Here is a 26,744-nt window from a genome sequence, read left to right as displayed (position 1 = left end):
GATGATCCAGCGGATGTTGGCAATTTGATCTCTGGTTCCTCTACCTTTTCTAAATCCAGCCTGAACATCTGGAAGTTCGCGGTTCACATACGCTGTACTATAGCTTCTCATTTTTTCATTAACTCTAAAACTAACCTAAAAAATAAAGTCTGTTTTTAAAAAAGCAAAGGAACTGATGCTCTTGCTTTAATCCCATGGACAGAGGAGCCTGGAAGGCTGCAGTCCATGGGGTTGCTGTGGGTCGGACACGACTGACCGACTTCATTTTCACTTTCACGCATTGGAGAAGGAAATGGCAACCCACTCCACTGTTCTTGCCTGGAGAATCCCAGGGATGGGGGAGCCTGGTGGGCTGCCGTCCCTGGTGTCACACAGAGTCGGACACGACTGAGGCGACTTAGCAGCTCTTAATTTACAGTCTAGACTGGGTGTATCTAATTGATTAAGTCCTAACTCCAATGCAGACCAAGGCATTTAATATCAGATGTATTCAATTTCTAGGGACAGAGACAGGCTCCAACTCTCCACAACACTCAACAGAAGACTATAATTATAGAAAGGTTATTCAAATGATCAGACGCCTAAAAGAAACAAATATCCATGACACATAGCCCATGAAACTACCCCTTCTCGTATCTTGACAATCTACAAATTCCTGACTGCTTTTTTATTCCAGGAGAGAGAGGAGATGAGTAGGTGAGGCAGTGAAAACATGTAAGAAAGATTTCGGCCAGTTTTAGATGTAGTTGGAGGAAGCCACAGAAGTTTGACAAGCCATTTTCCCACCTACCCTAAGGGCGGCCCTAGGTTCTAGGCTCTAGAGTTGGACTCAAGACTACAAAGTGGGAGGGGGCCTGGGAAAGGGGCGGGTCTGGGAGAGGCCCCACCCTCTGTCAACTTTACAAATGGGTCGCGGGTGCTGCTGGGAGCTCAAGCCGAGCCTGGTGAGCATGCGCAGCTGTGCCGGCCTGCTCCAGGAATTTAAGAGGTGCGGAACCGGCGCGGGCGAGTAAGGGTCAAGTGTGATACACGGTGCTTCAGTTCTAGAGTGTTTACCAACGCAAGCTCCCTTCCCCGACCGGGCGGGCGACTTGTGCGGCTCCTCTGAACTGGCTCCTCTGAACTGGCTCCTCTGAACTGGCTCCTCTGAACTGGCTCCTCTGAACTGGCTCCTGGGTGTGACTGAACCCAGCCCTGGCTGGGAGCGGTACTTGCAGGTATCACGCGGCTCAGCGGGCAGTGAGGAGGCGGGGAGTGGAATTGGGAATCCCGCTAGAGGGCATTTACGCGGAACGCACGGGCCTCCTCGGCTTGTTTGCAGTTGCCCGGATTCCAGCTCTGCGCTCTGCAATTTCTGCTGGAGACGCTGGAGGAGGGCGCGACCTGACGGGGTGGAGGCCTGGGCTGTGGAAGGAAGTCAGCGCATGGGAGAGGAGAAGTAAGCAGGATATGGGTGGGAAACAGCAAGGCTAGGTTTCATGTCCAGATCCCCTGTCTCCCCTTCAATTCTGCGATGCGGGCGGTCTCCAGGCGCTTACCCTGGTAAATATATCTTGCGCAGCTTGATTTTGGAGTGAATCGTGGATTCCAGATCAAGTGTGATTGGATCGATTAACTGGAAAAGAAAATGGGAGAAAAGTTCATTCCAATTTGCCTTGCTTTCTGTCATTCCTGGCCACGCGCTGAAAGTAACTTAGTAATTTTATATTTAGTAGTAAATATAATGAGTAATGTATTACATTTTAATCTATAAATACCTATTTTTTTTAATTTTTCTCACTTTGAGTTGAATGTGTAATTCATCTCATTCTTGTTTGTTTATATATGTAAGCGAAGCGAAGTCGCTCAGTCCTGTCCGACTCTTTAAGACCGCATGGACTGTAGCCCACCAGGCTTCTCCGTCCATGGGATTCTCCAGGCAAGAATACTGGAGTGGGTTACCATTTCCTTCTCCAGGGGATCTTCCCGACCCAGGGATCGAACCTCGATCTCCCGCATTGGAGGCAGACGCTTTAACCTCTGAGCCACCTTTTCCTAACAGTAGAACTTAAGCTGTGCTATATAGATTTTGAAATGCAGTGTTAGGAAGTGTTTTTAATTTGAGTTGTGTTTTAGAAGCAAAAGTTAAATTTCAAAGTAGTTGAGATTGTTTTTTCTATTTCTACTTGGTGTTAAGATCCAGTCTTCATTCTGGTAATAAACGTGGTTTGAACAACTTTTATTTACTTTTTGTTTATTGAAGAATTTTTTGGTACCTTAATGAAGTAGCGGCTTTTGTAAGCATTCTCTTTATTCAGATGCTTATTGACACACTGCTTTATGCTCCTTTTTACAAGCTAATCTCGGAAGGTAAGATTCTCCTTACCTCGGGGTATTGCTCTGCCTATGACGTATTTGATTAAAAACAACCCTTCTTACAGATACTACCTATTCCTCATAATTACCGTCTGTTCCAGTTCCTTGACGCTGTAAAATCATTTGAACTTGTGTCAGCTGGCTATTTAATCTAACTCCGGCTTCCTGTCACCTGCGCCTTACTGAGCCCTTCCTTCAGAGGTACTGGCTTAGCGCCTTAACTCTTCATCCTGAGTTACACCATCGTCCTTAAAGGTGTCTGTTTAGTACTTTAGAGTTTAAACTTCTTTTTAAACTTCAACAGTTCTTGACTATTCCATTGCTCCTCCCTTAAACGGAGCACTTAAGCTATTCGCACTCACAGCAGTACCTTTGGTCCGTTTATCATCCCTACTGTTCCTCTTTTGAAATCTTCCTGAACATCTCTAACCTGCTCTCGTAGCTTTATAATTATGTATACTGAGTAATATATTTTTAATCTATAAAATCCCTAGTGTATTCTGATGCTTTTTCTCTCTTTGAGTTGAATGTGTAGTTCATCTCATTCTTGTTTAATATATGTAAAGCTTCACTATTTCCTAACAGTAGAACTTGAGCTGTGCTATATAGAATTTAAAGTGGGGTGTTTGAAGTGTTTTTAATTAAGTTGAATTGTGTTTTAGAAGCAAAAGTTAAATTTCAAAGTAGTTGAAGTTGTTTTTTTCTATTTCTACATGGTGTTAAGAGCTAGTTTTCATTCTGATAATAAATGTGGTTTATACAACTTTTGTTTACCTTTTGTTTATTGAAGAGTTTTGGTACCTTAATAAGTAGCAGCTTTTTAAAGCATTCTCGTAAGAGCTTGAATAGAAATTACATTCTATCTGGTTTTATATATCAAAGTAAGCATATTCATGTCCACTGTGCTGTTAATTTTTTAGTTTACTTTATTTGCTAAGGACTGAAAAAGTTGTCTTAGTCTCCTATTTATATTGTGCTATTATTGATCACATCTCTTGTTGTCTGGAAGTTTTGCTATAAATATATTTCAGTTATGGATTTGATACAGATAGTAGTAGTCATAATATCATGAGTCGTGCCTTCAATCATTAAACAGTTTCCTCGTCTAATTTCATTCATTTGAGCTTTCAATTCAATATATATCTTAATTCAGTTTATCCCTGCATATTTTGTTGTTTAAATTTGCTTGTTATTTCTTTAATAATCCCTTTAAGCTTTGGAGTTCTTTTGGATGTCTCTTAAGTTTTTATGTAATTGAGTTAAATTTTTACTCAGTGCATTTATCGTAACAGTGGATATTCTTGTTTGTTAAATCTACTTTTTTTTTTTTTAATGCTCCCTTGGTTTTTGTTTTTAACGTGTGATCTGTGAACTAATTCTTAGAGTATCTGGGCCCATAGTTCATTCTGCTGAAACTCGGTGAGTGATACCTCTTCAGCACTTGGAACTTTTTTTTTTTTTAATAAACCCATACATTCCTAAAGTTTTGGAAAAGGTTTGTGTTGGATCTCAGAATCTTTCCTCAGTTGATCCACTTTGCCCTGTGTCCCCATTTAATGGGGATCTTAATCAGTATATAAATGGTTTCAAATATTTGTACAAGACAGTGAAAATATGGTTTAAAGAAACAGTTTAGCAAAGGCAACCACTTAGAATATGCTAGGAGGTGACCATAGTGAAGGTGGAAACTCATCTGCCTGTGTGAATCTTAAACTGTTTCAACAGAGCAGGCAGGCCATGTCAAATGGAAGATAGGGATTGAGTGAAGGGTTACATGTGAAACATCTATTCCAGTTATCTCCCCAAACTCCCAGCCCTCTTTTCACATGCATAGAGAAGCAGTTTAGCTCCAGGACCTTCTTCCCACATAAGGTTCTTTTCTAAATAAATTGAATAAACCCTCTGAGGATAACGAAGACTTTTAGGTTTGGTGTTGACATTTTTTATAGTAAAACCTTTTCACTCTGTTGTGTAGAGAGCCCATAGCTTGACAGCCAGCTCCTCCTCTCACCCTAAATCAAAGCCTACCAATGTGTATGTCTCACTGATATTCACATCAGTTCAGTTCAGTTACTCAGTTGTGGCCAACTCTTTGCAACCCCATGGACTGCAGCACACCAGGCCTCCCTGTCCATCACCAACTGCCAGAGTTTACTCAAACTCATGTCCATTGAGTCAGTGATGCCATACAACCATCTCATCCTCTGTCGTCCCGTTCTCCTCCTGCCTTCAATCTTTCTCAGCATCAGGGTCTTTTCAAATGAGTTAGTTCTTTGCATCAGGTGGCCAAAGTATTGGAGTCAGCTTCAGCATCAGTCATTCTAATGAATATTCAGGACTGATTTCCTTGAGGATTGACTGACTGGATCTCCTTGCTATCTAAGGGACTCTCAGGAGTCTTCTCCAGCACCGCAGTATGGAAGCATCAATTCTTTGATGCTCAGCCTTCTTTTTGGTCCAACTCTCACATCTGTACATGACTACTGGAAAAAACATAGCTTTGACTATATGGATCTTTGTTGGCAAAGTGATTTCTCTGCTCTTTTATATGCTGCCTGTGTTGGTCATAGCTTTTCTTCCAAGGATCAAGCGTCTTTTAATTTCAAGGCTGCAGTCACCATCTGCAGTGATTTTGGAGCCCCCCAAAAATAAAGTCTGTCATTGTTTCCATTGCTTCCCCATCTGTTTGCCATGAAGTGATGGGAACAGATGCCATGATCTTAGTTTTCTGAATGTTGAGTTTTAAGCCAGCTTTTTCAGTCTCCCCTTTCACTTTCATCAAGAGGCTCTTTAGTTCTTCTTCATTTTCTGCCATAAGGGCGATGTCATCCGTATATCTGAGGTTATTGATATTTCTCCTGTCAATCTTGATTCCAGCTTGTGCTTCATCCAGCCCAGCGTTTCTCATTATATACTCTGCGTTTAAGTTAAATAAGCGAGGTGACAAGATATTCAGTAGCTCTTGGTAAGTCTCCCATTCAGGGCAAATACCCATTAGGAAACCAGTCTACTGATACAGAAGTAGAAATTCATATAACAATCTAGAATAATCAACCTAACGTTTGATTCTTAACTATGAGCAGAAAACTGGGGAACACTAGATGTCTAAAAACCATGATGATTAAAAACCTTGATCACAGAATCAAAGGGAATTCAGGAAACAGGAAAATCTTCAGAGAAATTTGAAATGATATTGTAACTGTGCAAGCACAGTGCTATGGGAAGAGAACAATCAGTAAGGAATAGTTTATAAATTTAAAGTGACTGGTAGAAACATTTTTTGTTTCTTCATAAAAGTAAATTCTTCAAAGTCAAGTGAAAGAAATCCCCCATAACTCAAAATAAAAGCTTTCATCAGTTTAAAAAAAAAAAAAAAAAACTTCTGTGGAGTAAATCTGGACATAGAAATTAAGGTAAGGTAGAAAATGGTTGATTTTTATCATAAAAGTTCTCATGTGCCATTTGATTGTTTTTCCTTGTGCCATGTGCATGGATCACTTTGATTTGAAATTTTTTTCCCATGTTTTATTTTTTACCATAAATTTTTTTTCTCCCTTTTCCTCCATATTTTAGGAGACATTTTTAGGCTTTTCTGTCATATCATTGGTTCGATGAAGTGTCACTTCTGCTTTCTACTGCTTCCAATCAAGATTTTAAGTCTGCTAATCTACTTTGATACTTACTTTCATCTCATTCCTGTTTTACCAACAGGATTTTTAATTCTCTTTTGTTACAGTACATCCTTTTGAATCTGTAGACATCAGGCAAGTGTCTTATTTTTTTACATAAAGATTGTGTTTTAGAACAATTTTACATTTACAGAAAAGTACGGTTTCCATATACCCAAACCATTCCTCTGTTAGTGACAAATTAGTATGGTACACCTGTTTCAATTAATGGGATAATGAAATACTATTTACTTAATTATATTTCAATTAATGAAATACTATTGATACGTTAACTGAAGCCTATACTCTATTCATATTTCTTTAGTTTTTACCTAATATCTTATTTCTGATCCGTGGTCCCAGCCAGGATGCTATATTTTATTTGTTTTATATCCTTAAGCTCCTTGGCTATAACAGTTTCTCAGACTTGCCTTTAATGACTTTTACAATTTTGAGGAGTATAGGTCAGGTATTTTAAAGGAAGCCCATCTATTAGAATTTGATTATTTTTCTCATGATTAGGTTGGAGTTATTGGTTTAGAGAAGGAAGATCACAGAGAGAAAAGTGCTATTTCCACCACATTGTCTCAACATACTGTCAATGTGACTTACTGCTGCTGATGTTACCCTTCATCACCTGGTTGAAATAGCGTTTGTGAGGTTTCTCCTGTGTGTGTGTGTGTGTTAGTTGCTCAGTCATGTCTGATTGTTTGCAACCCTGGAGACTATAGCCCACCAGGCTCCTGTCCATGGAATTCTCCAGGCAAGAATGGAGAATGGAGTGGGTAGCTATTCCCTTCTCCAGGGGATTTTTCTGACCTAGGGATTGAACACAGGTTGCCTGCATTGCAGGCAGATTCTTTACTGTCTGAGCCACCAAGGAAGCCCTTTCTCCACTATAAATGCACTTTTCTCCCTCTCCATAGTGTACTCCTTTGGAAGGAAATCACGACAAAGAGCCCACACTCAATGGAGGGTTATGCTCTACCTCCTGGAGGGCTGAGTATGTAAATATTTGGAATTCTTCTAGCGGGAGATTTGTGTATTCTTCTGCACTTATTGATTGATTCTTAAGCTATGTTAATGTACTATGCATTTACCCCAGACTCTGTCTTCAAGTCCTTTCTGCCTAATGGCTCAGAACCTACTTGACAAACCAGCATGTTATACTCAGATATTGTTCCCCTAATCTATGTAAACGAAACTGTCTGTATGGTAATCTGCCCTTCTACAAGATTCAGGTCAATCGTTTTATGGCCCAGGATGAATCATCCGGTGCCAAGATTATCCCCAAATGCATCTTTTGGATAGGGGCCTGGTGCCATTCTGAGTTTTAAGACATTCCTTTCTTTCATTAACAGACTGCTAGTGACTACAGCAGTTATAAGAAATGACACTGTCATTTCTATAACATCCAGCTGAAGACTAGCAGGGGGGTATTCTTTCTGCCCCCTTCTGATGCCTATGTCAGACGCTTTCTCTATCTCCTTTAGACTTTAGTAAAAAACTTTATTACACAAAAGCTCTGAGTGGTCAAGCCTTGTCTCTGGCCCCAGATTGAATTCTCCTCCAGAGGCTAAGAATCCCCAGGTCTTCTAGTTCAGCAACAACCTTTCACTACCCCAGTCCTCAAAGCATCCATTTGTGCATGGAACCCTGGTTCCTTTTATTGAAGAATGGTTTTAGAAACCAAGATCTGGGCGTTAAGTGTTCCTTCTATGCCTACTCTGCTGACAGAGCCAGGAAATATATGTGTGTATACTAACCCCTATATATTCATATATCTGTAAATATTTCTATATGTAACTCCTTTACCTGTATTAAGCTAAACATAAGTTCATACTGATATCTCCAGCTCTAATTCATTACCACATGGTTCATTTGGCCTCCTTCCCTTGGTTATCTGAAAACTCCCACTCAAACATTGAGAAACCTGGCTCTCAGAAACTGCACTCCATTTACTTATTATTCAGTTCTAGCACAAGTGTATATCAGTATCGGAATTGTTCATTTCTACCTTCATGGAAAATAACTATCAACTGGAGCATGTTTCTTATGCCTTTAGTCTTATGGATTCTGCTTATTTCCAAACTCCTTTTTTTTACCCCCCTGGAATGTCATATTCTAAAATGTTTTCTTGTCCTCTCTAGCATTGTGTGTTTTTCCTTCTATCACACTGTCATTTCAAAGGCCTTCATATATCCTTCCCCTGCTGCTGCTGCTGCTGCTGAGTCATTTCAGTCGTGTCCGACTCTGTGCAACCCCATAGACAGCAGCCCACCAGGCTCCCCCATCCCTGGGATTCTCTAGGCAAGAATACTGGAGTAGGTTGCCATTTCCTTCTCCAGTGCATGAAAGTGAAAAGTCAAAGTGAAGTCACCCAGTCGTGTCCGACTCTTCGCGACCCCATGGACTGCAGCCCACCAGGCTCCTCTGTCCATGGGATTTTCCAGGCAAGAGTACTGGAGTGGGTGCCATTGCCTTCTCCAATATCCTTCCCTTGCTTTGTTTATTAATCCTTACTTGAATGTTGATTGATCTATTCAGGTGGACATTGCCAGTAGATGAGGTCAGGAAATACTTTTATACATAAACTTTTGGCCAGATTGTAAGGTATACTTATAGGCAGACACATCTGTGTTGTGTATGATAATGTATGATAATCTATTGAATGCTTACTATCTGCTGAGAAGTGAGGTGAGTGTTCTTTTAATCCCTATAATTCAATCAGACAGATTTTGTTACATTCATTTACAGTTGAGAAAACTCAGACTTTGGCTAAACAATTTGCTCAAGTTCATACATGTAGTAACTAGTACAGTCTGGATTTAACCTCATGTCTATGACTCCAAAGTGTGTACTCTTAGCTACTATATATAGACTATATCAGGGTTTCTTAACTTCAGAATTATTGACATTTGGGGCTAGATAATTATTTTTTATAAGAGGATGTAATGTGCACTGCAGGGTGTTTAGCAGCTTCCCTGCTATACCCACTAGATGCCAGTAACAGCCCCCACTTGGGACAACCAGAACTGTCTCCAGGCATTGCCAGATTTTCTCTGTTGGCAGAATTGCACCTGAGAACCACTAGCCTAGTGGCTTACAATAAACATGACTCCTGAATGGTACATTGCATCTGGACTGGGAGAGCTGTAAACCTGATGGAAAGTTGGATCTGAACTTCTCTGACTGTAGTGACTCTTATAATCAGGCATGTTCTTTTGGGGAGCTCTGAGAGCTTCACTTGTAAAGTTGTTAGATATTGGTCCTGTGGAAGGAACCTTTCAGTCAAGATGCTTTCTGCCCAACCCTCATGGGCCACATTGCCTTGCACTTGAGCTATACTCTGTGAGAACTCCCACTGAAGAAAGATTCCAGTTCCTCAGTCCTCTGCTAGCAAGCATTGTTTTCTGTCTAGTAGCCTTCTTAGTAGCTGGGGCCAAATATGATGTGTGGTAGACTTGTAAGTCTTGAATGTTGGGTTGAGCCTAAGACCTCCCTGTTGCACATTGGACACTGGTTCATAGCGAATCCTAACAAATGAAAACTTGTAATTATTATAAGGGAATATACTTTATGACCTAGATCTCATTTGTCTTTTTTTTTTTTTTTTTCAGTTTCTCAGTTACCTGAATATTGGCTGTGTGTCTGAACTCCTGGAACTTTTCTCACTGCATATGTACATTGTACACAAGTGCTTAGCCCCAGCCTGAGAATTATTGAAATCTTCTGGTAAGACAAATTTGAACAGCAGTGGGAGTTCTGTGGAGGAGGATGCAGCTTTTGAGCAAGCTGATGACTGTCTCAAAACCTCATAACCTGGCTCCTCATGAACAAAGTGAGGTCCTGAGAGCAGATACGTCTTGGCAGCAGGAAACCATCCCAGTCGTGGAGACAGATGACTGTGAGGCCTCTCGTCAGCGATTCAGGCATTTCCAGTATTTGGAAGTGTCTGGGCCTCGTGAAGCCCTGAGCCAACTCTGGAAGCTCAGTCTTCAGTGGCTGAGACCAGAAATTCATACCAAGAAGCAGATTCTAGAGCTATTGGTGCTGGAGCAGTTCCTGGCAATTCTCCCTGAAGAAGTCAGGACTTGGGTGAATTCACAATATCCGAAGAATAGCAAAGAAGTGGTGAGCCTCATAGAGGATGTGATTGATATGCTTGAAGATGAAGGTGAGAATATAGAAAATTGGACGTAGAATAGTTGACCCTCTCCCATATGAGGAAAAATTATCTAAAAAAATTTTTTTATTTGTATATAGTTGATGTACAATATTATGTAAGTTGGAGGTTTATGATATGTTATTGTTTGGTCCCTAAGTTGTGTCTAACTCTTTGCAACCCTGTGGACTGCAGCATGCCCGGCTCCCCTGACCTTTACAGTCCCCCGGAGTTTGCTCAAACTCATGTCCATTGAGTCGATGCTACCATCCAACCATCTCATTCTCACTCCCTTCTCCTCCTGCCCTCAATCTTTCCCAGCATCAGGGTCTTTTCCAGTGAGTCCACTTTTTGCATCAGGTGGCCAAAGTATTGGAGCTTCAACTTCATTATCAGTCCTTCCAATATAGTGATTCACAATTTTACAAGATTATACTCCATGTATAGTCATTATAAAATATTGGCTATATTCCTTCTGTTGTATAATATATCATTGTAGCTTATTTTATACATAATAGTTTTAACCTATTCATTCTCTACCCTTTTACTCCCCTATTCCCTCTTCCTACTGATAACCACTAGTCTATGAGTCTGTTTCTCTTTTGTTATATTCAGCAGTTTGTTGTATTTTTTAGATTCCACATGTAAGTGATATCATAGAGTATTTGTCTTCCTCTGTCTGACTTATTTCACTTAGCATAGTAACTTTTTCTGAAGTTGAATGGTGTCAAGGGCCAGATCATAAAGAACTTTACTATACTAGGAAGGCTGAACTGAGAACTCAGAGATTGAGTAGGGGAGTAAAATAATTTGATTTGCCTTTCAAAAATACTCTTTTGGTTTCATTGTAGAACAGGGGTCAGTAGACCATAACCACAGGCCAACTATTTTTGGAAATAAATTTTTATTGGAACATAGGTACATCCCATTTGTTTACACTTTGTCTATAGCTGCTTTCCTGCTATGGCTGGAGTTGATTGGTTATAGCAGAGACTATATGGCCTGGAAAGCCTAAATAAAATATTTATAATCTGGGTCTTTATAGGAAAAGTTTATCAATATCTGCGATAAAGGATAGCACTGCGAGCTCTGAAAATAGGAAAACCAGTTAGGAGCTATTGTAGTAGTCAGGTGTTAGAGATGAGGAAGCACTGGGAAAACAGGAAATTGAACCTAAAGGATTTACATATTATCTGTGAATGGGATAAATGTTCTGGCTTGCATGAATGGGGTGTTAAATAACAGATTTTGTTGGAGGAGAAATTGATATATTAATTATGTGACACATTGAATTTGAGGTCTTTGTGCAACAGCCACAATGAACCATCTAATATGTAATGAACAATTTGGCTTTAATGTTGAGGCCATTTTAGTAGAAGTTTAGTAGTTTTTGTTGCTGCTATAACATGTTACCATTAATTTTATTACTTAAAACAATATGAATTATAGCCCTACATGTCTGTAAATTAGTGGGTCTTTCTGCACTAAAATCAAGAAGGAAAAATACGTAAACTTATAGGTATGAACGGGAGTAGAAGAAATACAGATTCTTAGGAAGACCCAGTATTTAAGAGCTGGTATAGATATAACTCCCTGGAGGAAGAAATGGCAACCCACTCCAGTATTCTTGCCTGTAAAATCTCATAGACAGAGGACCCTGGTGGGCTACATTCCATGGGATCGCAGAGTCGGACATGACTGAGCACACACACATAGCTTTAACTACCATTATAGAAAACAGATCTAGGATAGAGGAACGTGTTAAACTATACCATGGGAATGCCGTTAGTAAAATCTAATTTGTCAGAAACTGCAAGACAATCCAGTTTCTAGAACAAAATTCTAAGGAAGCAGGGAGGGGCGTGGAAGAGGGATTTAGAGATTAAAAGAAACATGAAAGATATGAAACTGATCATGTGAATGTGTGGACCTTATAACAAACAATTGAGGCAATTGACTGGATATTTGACTAAGAATTATTAATTAGAAACAGTGATGATATAGGTGTTGGAGTTATATTTAGTCTTTATCTAAAAGGTAAAAATGAAGGACTGAGAAAAATTAAAAAACTCAAAATAAGGTCAGCAGGCTAGAAAGGAGTAATCCAGAGAGTCAAAGAACCAGGCAAGATTGGTGTCTTGAGCTAAGAAAGAAGAAATCTGAAAGAAGGGATTGGTGAACGCTGTTGCAACAACAAAAAAAAGTCTTATAAAAATGAGTACTGAAAATAATTGATTGAAGTTGTTGGTTAGATCAGTGGTCCAGCATGGGTCTGTCTGGGCTAAAATCAAGGCTTCAGCAGTTCTTTGTTTTTGAGTCTCGTGAGCCCCTTCTCCCATCTTCAAACTGGCCATGGTGAACTGGGTCCTTTACACACTGCCATCTCTCTGACACTCCATTCTGTTGTCACAGTGTGTGCTGGCACACATGTAGTTGCTCACACTCATTCATTCTTTCACTTTCTCTGTCTCACTGACCACAGCTGGGAAAGATCCTCTGCTTTTCAAGAACTATGTGATTTGATTGAGACCACCCAGATAATCCAGAATCATTTCTTCATCTCAAAGATCTTTAATGTTACAGAATCCCTTTTGCCATACTATCCAAGGGTTTGGGCATGAATATCTCAAGGGGCCTATTATTCTGCCTATCACATGGGTTAAAAAAAAAGAAAGAAATATGAGGTGAGAGTGTGATAATGATTACAGACTATTCCTGAGAAGTTTAGTTGGGAAGGAAATGAGAGGTTGCAGGGTAATACAGGACTGGGAAAGGCTTTGGGTTTCTTTTAACGTGTCATGGATCCCTGAAAAATCCACTTAAAGGGTTTGCCTTTATTTTTACTTAACTTAGATCTCTCAGGAGGGCTTCCATAGTGGTTCAGACAATAAAGAATCCGCCTGCAATGCAGGAGACCTGGGTTCGATCCCTAGGTTGGGAAGATCCCCTGGAGGAGGAAATGGCAACCCACTCCAGGATTCTTGTCTGGAAAATCCCATGGACAGAGGAGCCTGGCGGGCTACAGTCCATGGGGTTGCAAAGAGTTGGACAGGACTGAGTGACTTATACACAGATCTCTCAGGGCTGAGAGGCTACTGGCTAGCATTTGTTGAAAACATTTAATGAAAACTGTATTAGCTACTGCCACCTGGAACAGCAAATAAACAGTTGGGACAAACATAAACCAAACAAAAAGATTGGGAGGAAAGGTGCTTTAGGGAGTAAAGAATTTGAAAGCTCCTACAAATTCTTAGAGATCTAGGAGGCTGGGTATGTGTTCTGAAAGACCCGAGGATTCCCTGATTCTCACCTCTGTCCAGTCTTCAGGCTCTGCTCAAGCAGAGGTGATAACTATCTGGCTAAGCGTTGAAGGCATTCCTTGTGCAGACAGCCCATCTACAAAGGCTAGGGAATGATATTGAGTTTTTCCCCCCTCCGTAGTTCAGTTCAGTCAGTCAGTTGTGTCTGATTCTTTGCCAACCTCATGGACGACAGCACACCAGGCTTCCCTGTCCATCAGACTTCCTCTCCCTGTTTCAAGCATTTAAGGGAATCTCTGTGGAATTGCTAGCTAACCACTAAGCTGACAAAACACACTTAAGTGGACACAGAAAACAAAGAATATAGGCTTTATAAAATTTTTTAAAAGTTGAAGATTAGCAATATTGATAAAAGTTTAGCTACAATGATCAAGAAAAAAAAAGACTAAAATCACTGAGATCGGGAATAAAGGTAGGGAGATTATTATTAAACTTGCATAAATCAAAGAGGACACTGTGAAAATTTAGATGAAATAGAAAATTTTCCAAAATGACCCAAACTGATTCTATAACAGCTGAATTTTTAAAATGTCAAGCAAGTAAAAAATCTTTTTGAGGAAGTGGGGATGGAGAAAGTATGACTACATCTAAGCAACTACCAAGACCATAGTAGTGGAGAATGAGAGGAGGTGACTTTGGTGGGCAAGATCCATTTTAAATTAAAAGGGAGAAAGAATATAGAAACAGCTTGAGAATGTATCAATTTATTAATTTTTCTTTGAATGGCATGAGAGTTTCAGAGAACACAGTTGTAAAGGTTTAGAAAGGAGGTCAGGAGGGAAAAGGAAAGGAAACAGTACTCAGTGAGAGTGATAAAATGGAGGATGGTTGATTTAAGGCTTTTGCATCTTTTCAAGATATATCTTGCATGTTTCCAAGAATGACAAAGTGAAAAAACATGGACTAGTCACTGTCCGAGGAATTATGGGACCGAGATTTCACAAAGTATTATAGGCCTGAATAAAGTTAACAGACTATAATCTTATTGGCAACATTCAAATGGCATGTTGCTGAAATTTGGGTTTTTTTTCCCTCAATTTTGCCTTTATTTACAAAGTGGTCTCATAAATATTTCTTGCATTGTTTTTGTTTTTTGTTATTTCACCCTGAATCAATAAGGGTGAAATACTTACAGACCAGTATTGGTACATAGTCTGACATTTGAAGATTAGTGGTGTAACTAATGAATCTCGGAGTAACATTAGAAACTAGCCCTTGGGTGTGTGTATGTATATGTATATATATACACATATACATACATATATATATACACATACATATATATATATATATATATATATATGTCTCACCAAAGGGCTGGAGAACAGAATTGGTTACCGCAAAGATTTTTATGTCATGGAAGAGTCATTAAGTCTGTGTGTAGTATACACAAAGCAACTTAGAGAAGAAGAATCCTTGCACAGAGTAATCCCCAATGTCTTTGAGGACGTGATTGGTTAGGTAAATTATTAGCTCCCAGTAGAATTACAGCCTGTGGTGGCTAAGCCTTAATTAGGATTTAGTTTTGACAAGATTAAAGTTATTATTTTTTTGATCTGCTATAACCACAGATGAACCGTGAACTTCCTGATGTTCAAGCTGGTTTTAGAAAAGGCAGAGGAACCAGAGATCAAATTGCCAACATCCGCTGGATTATCGAAAAAGCAAGAGAGTTCCAGAAAAACATCTATTTCTGCTTTATTGAGTATGCCAAAGCCTTTGACTGTGTGGATCACAATAAACTGTGGAAAATTCTGAGAGAGATGGAAATACCAGACCACCTGACCTGCCTCTTGAGAAATCTGTATGCAGGTCAGGAAGCAACAGTTAGAACTGGACATGGAACAACAGTTCCAAATCGGTAAAGGAGTATGTCAAGGCTGTATATTGTCAGCCTGCTTATTTAACTTCTATGCAGAGTACATCATGCAAAATGGATGAAGCACAAGCTGGAATCAAGATTGCCGGGAGAAATATCAATAACCTCAGATATGCAGATGACACCATCCTTTTGGCAGAAAGTGAAGAGGAACTGAAAAGCCTCTTGATGAAAGTGAAAGAGGAGAGTGAAAAAGTTGGCTTAAAGCTCAACATTCAGAAAATGAAGATCATGGCATCTGGTCCCATCACTTCATGGGAAATAGATGGGGAAACAGTAGAAACAGTGTCAGACTTTATTTTGGGGGGCTCCAAAATCACTGCAGATGGTGATTGCAGCCATGAAATTAAAAGACACTTGCTCCTTGGAAGAAAAGTTATGACCAACCTAGATAGCATATTCAAAAGCAGAGATATTACTTTGCCGACTAAGGTCCATCCAGTCAAGGCTATGGTTTTTCCTGTGGTCATGTATGGATGTGAGAGTTGGACTGTGAAGAAGGCTGAACGCCGAAGAATTGATGCGTTTGAACTGTGGTGTTGGAGAAGACTCTTGACAGTCCCTTGGACTGCAAGGAGATCCAACCAGTCCATTCTGAAGGAGATCAACCGTGAGATTTCTTTGGAAGGAATGATGCTAAAGCTGAAACTCTAGTACTTTGGCCACCTCATGCAAAGAGTTGACTCATTGGAAAAGACTCTGATGCTGGGAGGGATTGAGGGCAGGAGGAGAAGGGGACGACTGAGGGTGAGATGGCTGGATGGCATCACGGACTCGATGGATGTGGGTCTGAGTGAACTCCAGGAGTTGGTGATTGACAGGGAGGCCTGGTATGCTGCAATTCATGGGGTCGCAAAGAGTCGGACACGACTGAGTGACTGAACTGAGTGATAACCGCAGATGAGGCATCAAAGTATTATTTTCCCTCTTCTCTCTGATCTAGTAGTTCTCCACCCCTAGTAGAATATCAGAATCACTTTTAGACCTTTTTAAAACTCTAAAATCTGGGACTTCCCTAGTGGTCCAGTGGTTTAGAATCCTCGCTTCTACTGCAGGGGTTGTGGTTTCCATCCCTGGCTCAGTGAACTAAGATCCTGCATGCTGCATGGTGCAGTCAAAAAGTAAATAATAACAATAATAAAGAATTAAATAAAAATCTGGGCCCCACCCCTGGAGATTCTGGTTGCTGGTAGAACTTGACATTTTTTTCAAGCTTCTGAAGTAGCATGGTGAAACTGCTGTAATTATTAGAAGTTTCTCTGGGGAAAAATGTTTCTCCCTAATGTTTTCTTCATCTTCAGGTATAACCTGCAAGGATTCTGTCCTACATCAGAAGGGGAGCCTCAAGAAAGAGAAAATGGAAGCTGACTTAATAACAGGCAAATCCCAGGTAAATTAGGATTCCAGTCTTTATTGAAAAATCCTGCCCTTTCTTTTTGGTCTTTGAACTTTTGCCAAACATAAGGGCATGACTGTTATTCTCCCACAGGACACTGGACCCATTTTAGCTGATGATACACTTTTTGGAAAATATTTAATTTTGTATATTCTCTGTGCATCTATGCCCTCAAGATTGTAGATGATAACTGAAACTGTAGGCATAGGGCCTCCCCAGGGAATGTTTAGAATTCAAAGTGAAGAGAACCAAAGGCAGAATCCTGAGCAATGTCAATTAATAGGCAAGAGCAGAAGAAACCTCAAAGGATACTGAAATGAAGGGACCAAAGTTGTAGAGGAAAGCCAGGTCAATATGATGTCACCTTGAAAGCAAAGGATGAACATTTTCAAGTATATCTCATATTTCAGTTCTTCAAAAGTTCAGGAAAGTACAGCTGAGTAGTGTCTGTTCTCTTAGCGTCAAGGAGATATACGCATGCATGGGAACAGAAGCCAGATTGTTGAGGGTTGAGGAGAGGAAAAGTGAGGAAGTAGGCCGAACACACGCAGACAACTTATTCACAAAGACTGGCTCTGAGGCAGAGGAGGGTTTGTGTGATTTGTATTTCAGTGTGAGTGGTGGTGCCTAGAAGGACAAGGTTAAGAGTGCTGAACAGAGAAGTGCAACAACTAGTGGGATGAGGGCCTGAAGTATTTCTGCAGTGCCTAACATTTCTAAGGGCTGGGAATATGACAGTAAAGCAAACACCTGCCGTTGTGGAGATTATATTCTAGTAGAAGTAGACAGACAAATACAAGCAAATAAGATAATTGCAGAGAGTAATAATTATTACAGAGAAAAATAAACATAACCCAGTAGACTGATTAGGAAGAAGGCTACTTTGTTGGGTAATCAGAGGCAGGGCGGGGAGGGGGGGTACGTATTTAACAGAGTGACACTGGGCCCTGAGAGCTGAAGGATGAGACATTAAAAGGTTGCATTTCCCAATTAGAGATGCTCCCTCTTCTGCTAGCGGAACCTACATCTTCATTACAAATTTCCCACATTATACCTTAAACTCTTCCTGTTCTGAACTCTTTGTGTAAGTTATTTGTACTCTAACTTTTTGTTCCACAGTTATTCCAGCTGTTTTTTCTCCTCAATTAAAACATAAGCTCATCTAGAGTTAGGACGGCCCTTCATTTTCCTTTTGCAGCCCTCACAGAGTACCAAGTTGATAGGGCCCTCATGTAACTTGATTTTTTACCACTTAGAACTGCCAACACTGTCCTATCAATTATTTTTGTATATTCTGACCACCTACCCTATTCTTTCCAAATTCATTTCTTCTCTAGTAATACTAGTATTTTGGAGAACTTTAATTAAATAGGAACTTAATGTTTTAGGAACCAGTGAAATTCGAAGATGTGGTTGTGGAATTCAGCAAAGAAGAGTGGGGGCAACTGGACCCTGCTGTAAAGAACCTGTACAGGCATGTGATGCTGGAGAACTATAGGAACCTGAATTCACTGCATAAAGGTGATATCTGTGTATTTACCTAACCTGCCCTTTCGTAGTCTCTTCATGTGTGCGTGCTCAGTCGCTTCAGTCGTGTCCAACTCTTTGCAACCCTGTGGACTGTATGTAGCCTGCCAGGCTCTTCTGTTCATGGAGATTCTCCAGGCAAGAATACTGGAGTGAGTTGCCATGCCCTCCTCCAGGGGATCTTCCTGACCCAGAGATCCAGGCCTCATCTCTTATGTCTCCTGCATTGTTGGGTGGATTCTTTACCACTAGCGCCACCAGGGAGGCCCAGTAGTCTCTTCATCTTCTGTTAAAAACTAGGACTGCTGAAGTGGTTGAGGGCATTTGAGTTTGGGTTTAGATTTTCTAATAACTTGGGAACAATAGCAGATGTTCTTGCTGAATATGATTGAAAGTCCTTTCTGATGTAGAGCTAGAAATACATAGGTTCACTGGCCTTATCTTTTAGCAGCTCAGAGACTACTACTTTGGGATTGAATTCTCTTCTCTCTAAAAATGTCTAAAATGTCTTTGTTTCCTTTTCCCCATGAAAAGAGCATCTACTTTCCAAACCGGTTGAGACCTCCAAGTTGGAGAGTAAGAAAGAAAGTTGGATAATGGAGCAAGAAATCCAAAGAACAGCTGTTTTTGGTAAGAATCAGGCAGATCTGAGGCATTTGTAAGAAGCTTCTGTTCATTAAATACACAGATAATGTATGACCCAGTTTGAGTTGGGTTTGAGTTGGTAGTCAGGAGGTGACAACAAACCAGCTAAACTTTGAAGAAAAAGTCATTGCTTTTCGTTCACAGACTTTTTTTTTTTTTTTTTTCTTATGTGAACAGGCAAACAGTGGTGTGGATTAGAAACACAGACTCCTTATTTTCTTTTAATTGATGTGTGGTTGATTTACAATGTTGTGTTAGTTTCTGGTGTACTGAAAAGTGATGCAGTTAGGCATGTCTATATATCAAAATATATCCTCAGTATCAAAATTATTATATCTGTTAAGGATTTTGTAAGATGGCCAGATATAAAATAAATAGATTAGTAGGTTTTCTACATCTTAGAACTAAGTGACTTGAAAATAACAAAATACATTAGAGTGATTTTTTAAATAGAAGTAAAGAAGTTACGTGAAAATGAGTTGTACAAATGTAAAGAGAACATAGACTTATTAGGGAAATACAACCAGGAATTTTGCTGTTCAGTAAATCCTGCTAGAACAATTATGGTTTTGATCATCTGTTACTTCTTACAGATCATTCTAAAACTTAGTGACTTAAAACAGTTATCTTAGTAATTCTCACAATTTTGTGAGTTGACTTAGGAATTCTTAGATTCCATACGATATTAGCTGAGGATGCAGTGTTCTGGCCACTTCACTGGGTGAATGGCTAAGATGATTCATCACATAGCCAGAGGTTGATGCAGGCTGTCATGGGAATTTTGCTGGTCCTGTGGACCAGAATACCTGTACCTGGCCTCCTGAGGCAAGGACTCCTCACAGCACAGCAGCCATACTCTGAGAGGAAACATCCTGAGAGGAATTGGAAGCTGTCAGTCTTCTAAAGGCTAGGCCCAGAAGTAGCCTCGTATCACTTCTGCTACATTCTGTTGGCTAAGCAGGGACAGAATCAGCCCAAATTCCTGGGGAAGAAAAAAAAAAATACTAAAAAACACTGCACTTCTCTATGAAGAGCATATCAGAGAACGTGCCATAATTTTGATCTGCTGTAGTTTGTCCTCTGACCACAAATTGACTTCATTTTCCTCGTTAATTACATTTACTCCCTCCCCAGATGTCATCTCATTATGGCATCAAGTTTGAAGTGCAGAAATTCATTCTGTGAATTAAGTCCAGGTTTGGAGGAGATTCCTCTTGCTCTGAAAACCTGTGACTTCAAGGAACAAGTTATCTGCTCCCACACATCCAACATACACTGGTGAAGTAGAGACAGGAAAACTGCAGTCAGTATTCCCAGTATATGCCGAGGCTCCACCCTAGGACACCGATTTAATAGTCTACTTTCTAGCATGGGCATTGTATAGACAAATGATGGTTTCTCCTAGAAATTAGACTAAAGGAGGCTGAACTGATATATACTTGACAAAGTTGGATGTATCAGTGGGAGCTGCTTTGAGGTAAAAGTCATTTCATCAAGTAAAACAGTATTACCTAAGGACAGATTAGATGTGAGAGATGAAGAGCCGTGGTTATTCAAGTTTTCTTTATAAGCTCCAGTGTAAATGTTAAAAGACCAGTGACTCATTGAACAAAAATGAGGATGTCAAGGGAAGCTGTTTCCACATGGAGGGAGATGGTCTCTCATTTGTTGAGTTTTGGAAGAGAGTAGGGATAGTCAAGTGGAGATGTCCTAGAAACTGTATGAAACTGCAAAGCTGAAGATCTTAGCTACTGATAAATCATGGAAGATAACAATGTTAGACATATCTGAAATTATGTGGAAAAAGAGAAAGAAAGGTCATTTAAATTTAATTTTTAAAGAAATGCTAGAATGCACAGTTTACTGGATATATATATACACACAGAAACTAAGTGAAAAAGGAATTTTGAGAAAGGAAGTGAAACTTTATCAGAAGAAATAGAGAAACTAAAGAGAGATGGAAAGAGAAAAACCTAGCCTGAATCAGGTAAAGTTTTGAGTCCTAAGAAACACATAGAAAAATGTCTGAGCACTTTTAGAATCAGGAGTGATTTTTGCACCCAGAATAAGAATAGTTTCCATGCTATTATATATTTCAGTTCTTTCTGCCTCTTTTAGATACAGGGAATAATTGCTGCTGTAAGGATAATAGGGGCACTATGATTGCAGGTTTGCTTTAAGGTACGGGGCCTATAAATTTAGACATGTTCTAAAGAAATGATTAAATTGGTATTTTAGAAGGGCGTATTATTTGAAACAGCTTGGGTTAAAAGAGACAAGTTACTGGAGAAAGCAAGATTAGGTATAACTCTCACAGACTAGTTATGAACCAGTGATGGCTTGAAATGTGATATGCCGTGCCATCTCTGTATATCTACTGATATTCTGCCAAGTTCTGTGTATTCTCCTTAGTATTCCTAAATAGCTCTCCTCATGTTTTATGATCTCCTCATCCTCTTTTTAATATTTTTATCTCATTTATTTCTTCTATAATCCTTGTTTTCTAACCCCACCTCACATTTTAATTCTGTATTTAAAGATCCATAAGATATACCCTTATGTGGCTTAGCATTCCTTTGCTAATTAAGCAATTTTCCTTCCAGTTCATGGCATTTTTTATTTATTTTTAGACAGAGAGAGAATTTCAGAAAATCAGGAATTAGTCCCCAAACAGAGAATTTCTGGAGAAGAATCATCCCGTGCAGTGATTATAACAAGACTGACTGAAGGCGGACATTTTCCTATAGATGCCCGGAACAGTGATGACTGGTTATATAGGAATCAGGAACCCTGGGACATAAATTTGCCACAAGAAGTTTTCATTCCTAATATAGTCTACACTAAGGAGGGAGACTTTGAATACAGTGAAAATAAAGTAAGCTCTGATGTTAAGTCAGTTAAGTCAATTTTTGATACACAACAGGGAATTCCTATGAGAAAGGATTCCCCAAAGTGTGATCAGCTTAAAACTAACTTTGAATTTAATTTAGACTCAGTAGGTAAGCAGCATTCAGCATATAAGTGTGGGAGTGCCTTGAGCCTGAGTTCAGATACTCAGCTCCCCAAAAGTCGTACCGTAGTGAATTTCTATAAATGCTATCAGTGTGGAAAGGCCTTCAGCCGCAGTTCATCGCTCATTCGACATCAGATCATTCACACAGGAGAGAAACCCTATAAATGCAGTGAATGTGGAAGATGCTTCAACCGACGTTCAAACCTTACTAAGCATCAAAAACTTCATGCTGCCACAAAAGCCTGGGGAGGCAGTCAATCTGGAAAAGCCCTCAGTGCGCATAAAGATAGTAATAAAAATCCAAGACTCCATGCTCCAAATAATCTCTATGAATGTGTTAAGTGTGGAAAATCCTTCACCCGTAGCTCCTCACTTACTCGACATCAAATGATTCATACAGGAGAGAAACCATTCAAATGTAAGCAATGTAAGAAAACCTTTACCAGAAGTTCAAACCTGCTTAAACACCAAAAAATTCATACTTGAGAGAAGTCCTGTGATAGCAACAATGTGGGATTTCTTCAGTCAGAGTGCAAAACTCATTCAAAGTCTGTGAATTTCTTCTGGAAGGAATCCTGTGAATATAGTAAATGGAAGAAAATATTTGTCAGAGAGTATTCTTTAATTGATATGACTGAATTAACACTGGAGGTAAATTGGATATAAATCTGAGGGAGCTTTTCCAGGTTTCATATGAAGCCATAAGGGTTCGCAATTAAACAGCAACGTGGTAGTGTTTGTCATTATTCTGATGTCCGTTTACCATCATCTCTCCCTAGTTCATAAATGAAACCTATGGAATAATTACATTCACCTGATATATTGATGAAGTAGATATTAGGGTGGAGCCAAGCAATACCCTTGGAGTGAAATCTAATTAAACTTGCAATTTCAGTCCTCATAAGAAGGTCACAAGCAACCAGGAGCTCATGAGAATATAGAAGGACACTTCTAGGGACTGACTGAATTAATGCGAAGACTACAGAGACCGCCAGTTACCCCACCCGTGGTGAAGTCCTTGGGTGTCCTGGTGCTGAATGGGGACTGGAATGGAAGAGTATTATCAGCTGCAATGGTGGGTAGATATGTTGTTAGTCTACATGTATTCTCAGTATCTGCCTTTGTTAAAGTACTCTGGGATCTAGGCTTGAGAGACATCCATAACCCTAAGGCTTGTCATTTATCCCAAACATTAAAAGGTCAACAGAGTCCTAATCCTCTGTGTATCAGAACTTCCTCTTTCTTCTATAAGCTGCCTCGGGATCCCAGAGGATTCTTGAACCAACATGCTTATGTTAGTTTGCCCCCAAAGAAACATACTGGAGACGACATGCCCAATGAATGTTGATGGTGGCTTTTGTCAGGGTTCATACCTTATCCAAAGGCGGAAAATGTATTCTGAAATGAACCCCTCCCTACAATGAGTTAATAAATGTGAAAAATTATTCTGTGTTCATCTGTTCATCCTTTATACCACAAGCCATTAACTTAAGACAAATCCCTACAGAAGTAATTGGTAGGATTCTCCACAAGTTGTCTTTTATTTATATGAATTTCCCAAACAAAAGCAAAACGCTCCAAACATAAGAAATTCTTGAGGTACATAGTTCAGTCATTCATCAAAGCAATGACACATTTAATATAATGGATTATGACATTCTCACTTTAGGCATTCTGAGTCTAATAGTTTACCTTTTTTATAAGCTATTTTCTTTCGGGTAATTGAAAGATAAAAGTACTATTTTCATTTTTTATCTTTTTTTCTCAGGAGCTATTTTGGCCTAAGTAAAATGCTTATTTTTTCTCCTAGATCTCTAAGCTTTCCAAAAAAAAAAAAAGATTATGTATACTATTTACTAAGTTAAACATACTTAGCTTCAAAGAAAATCATAGATTTAAGAAGTGAATTTAGATACACTACATACATCCCACTTCCCTTAAAAAAATACCTTGAATAAGTAGGACTATGTTTCTAGATGAGAAGATTATTGTAAAGATGTTGAGTCTCCCCACATTAAACTTTTAAATTTTAATTAAACATTTTACTAGGAAGATTTCTTTCACAAAGTGATGATAGGTTTATTTTGTAGAAGTAACAAGTTAAAATAACTATGAACTTTTTATTAAAGAGGAATGATAATAGGAACCTTAATAACATAGTATGGTACTAACCTAGGAATTGAAATCTCTGGAACAGAACTGTAACTAGACCTAGATGTTTGTAAGAATTTAGTATATCATAAATTATCACTTCACATTGGTGTGGGAAAAAAACTAGTTAATATTACATTTATATCATGCAGGTACATTCATTAGATGAATTTATAATGTAGGTTGATATTTATTAAAAGCAAAAATTAAAAGTTGAACATCAGTGAAAACTGGTCTAAAAAGTGAACTGTCAATATATGAAAAAAGGATAACCAATAAACAGGGGAAACACTGTTTTTACTAATAATAAAAACATAGCATTTGGTGCTCATAACATATGAAAGGAATAATACTTATTTTAACAGAACTGTCAAGAAATGGCAACTATAATAACCATTGGCATAATGGTTAACCAAATGGCAACTAATAACCACTGACTTACTGCCTTTCTGGAGAGCCAGTTTGACAACGTATATGAAGAACCTTTAAAAAGAATACATTGAAGGGAACAGGTCAGGAGTTAAGGATTCAGGAACCTCAAGAATGTATGACTTTTCCCTAGAGGGCAGGCAGCACAGGATCACAATCTACAACAGAAAAGCGCAGAAGAGTTGCAGAAAGGACCAGGCATCCAGCCTATAAAGTAAGGGAGTAAGCAGAGCTCAACCTGAGATAGCGAAAAAACAAGCATGATTCAAGAACCACCTGACTCAGCAACAGCAGCAGGAACAGCAGCAACAATCAGTGAGGGACTAGGTCAGAGATGAGCTAGGGGTGAGCACATCACACGGGTTCTCTGATAACCACTTAAATATAACAGTAATCACTTAAATATTTGTCCATTGCTTCATATTTAGGGAGCTGTGATCAAGTTTGCATTGGCACAGATTCCTCTGGATCAGAACATGGATAGCTCCTACCTTCCCATAACTTATTGCAGTAATTATGATGATCATTTGTCTCTAACACATGTATACCATCTGGTCATCTGCCTCTCTTGAATTATATGATTACCATTAAGATCAAGAAACTGCTGCATTTCCTTTGCAGCAGTTTTCACCATCATCTCTAGCCTAGACAGACACTGCAGAACTCTTCAAGAATGTCTTTGCACCTTTTTCAAAATACCTCTTATCTTTGGAGAAGAGAGTAATAATCCATTCCAACAGTCCATCGCCCTGAACCTCTTAACACTGTCCCTATGGTATTTGAGAAGTTATTAGAAGTAGGCCCAGTTTGATTCCAGGTTTTAATTAGCCAGTTTAACAGAATAGGTTTTCTTTTGTTTAAAGCAACACATTAAACTCCAGGCCCCAGATGTTTGCACCCATGACAGTGAATTCAACCCAAATGTAATTTCCATTTGGTCTATCTTAGAATCTACTCCCACAATTTCTCTCATGGCTCTTGCTAATACAGAGATCTTGCAGTTTTTACAGTGCTAACAGGTAATCTCTAGGACATTTTTTCTATCAGGACTAAGTTGAGATCTAAGTCTCATTATGGGCCTGGAGCCAGTGACAGTGGTGGAGGTGAGCAGTGGAGAGGTGTGATATCAGCTTGTGAGGCAAATGCTCCAGGTGTAGTCAGGAGTAAGCTTGAATTGTCTGGAGGTGTGACATGCTCAAATAAGTAGATAAGGGATACTGTTTCATTGAAGAGAGGTTCTGAGGAATGGGATGGCCGTGTTAGCCTCATCGGTGTCTGCCCAAGTGCCTGTCCATTGTTCTTCACCAGTTTTCTTAACCGTATTTCATACCAAGTTCTGAATTTAATTGGTACGGCAATTCTTCAGCTACTTCAATCAAGAGTGAGGTTCAACCCTTAGTCATATTTGCCTTGCAATTGTTGAAAATTGGAACTACTACAGAATTTCCATAGGGTCCCTCTGGTGATCCTCCTCTGGTTCTGAATTGTATGCTCACAGCTCTTGGTTGCTCTTGTTCTCTGTGTTTATTCTCTAAGGTGACAGAAAATCCAGATGGCTCCACATCTTTAAAATCATTATTTTCACCATAGCAACTGAATGCCATGGCCACTTGATCTCTCAACACCTTGCCCTCACCTGCACTTTTATTCACTTCTACCACTAGTGATACCTGGAGAAATCTCTATGCCTTAAAATTGTTTTCCCCTCAGCAAGGAGGTTATCTCTGTGCTGCTCCTAGTCACTGGAAGGACTGATGCTGAGGCTGAAACTCCAATACTTTGGCCACCTCATGCAAAGAGCTGACTCATTGGAAAAGACCCTGATGCTGGGAGGGATTGGGAGCAGGAGGAGAAGGGGACGACAGAGGATGAGATGGCTGGATGGCATCACTGACTGGATGCACGTGAGTCTGGGTGGACTCTGGGAGTTGGTGATGGACAGGGAGGCCTGGCATGCTGCGATTCATGGGGTCACAAAGAGTCGGACACAACTGAGCAACTGAACTGAATGTTTACAGATGTGAATGCAGGCTTACCAAGGATAGCGGATACTGCAAAGAAATTATTTTGAAAACAAGAAAAACCAGCAGAAATTAACACATGGGAGCATACTCATCTGTTGTCTGACAGTCAGAAAGTGGGTGTTGATAAGGATCTGCCCAGGTGGGAGACAACAGGAAAGTAAAGGGGCCTTTT

At 39.6% G+C, this 26,744-nt stretch overlaps 1 protein-coding gene across 3 annotated transcripts; it reads left to right on the top strand.

The window, feature by feature from the left end:
- Positions 1 to 932: 932 nt before the first annotated feature.
- Positions 933 to 23,413, top strand: ZNF215 (zinc finger protein 215). Of its 3 annotated transcripts, none has more exons than XM_060399383.1 (6): positions 933 to 988; positions 9,644 to 10,200; positions 16,689 to 16,777; positions 18,172 to 18,304; positions 18,845 to 18,940; positions 21,586 to 23,413. In XM_060399383.1, exons 2-6 carry the CDS (start codon positions 9,801 to 9,803, stop codon positions 22,452 to 22,454), a joined length of 1,587 nt encoding a protein of 528 aa, XP_060255366.1. In that variant the 5' UTR covers positions 933 to 988; positions 9,644 to 9,800; the 3' UTR covers positions 22,455 to 23,413. The 3 variants fall into 3 exon arrangements, with proteins under 3 accessions (XP_060255366.1, XP_004016241.1, XP_060255365.1); XM_004016192.5 differs by having other exon boundaries at positions 933 to 1,217; XM_060399382.1 differs by having other exon boundaries at positions 933 to 1,438.
- Positions 23,414 to 26,744: the final 3,331 nt, after the last annotated feature.

This window comes from Ovis aries, chromosome 15, assembly GCF_016772045.2.
Source record: "Ovis aries strain OAR_USU_Benz2616 breed Rambouillet chromosome 15, ARS-UI_Ramb_v3.0, whole genome shotgun sequence".
NCBI classification, from domain to species: Eukaryota; Metazoa; Chordata; class Mammalia; order Artiodactyla; family Bovidae; genus Ovis; species Ovis aries.
The sequence above is the reverse complement of the archived record's forward strand: the minus strand, read 5'-3'. Positions and strand labels throughout refer to the sequence as shown.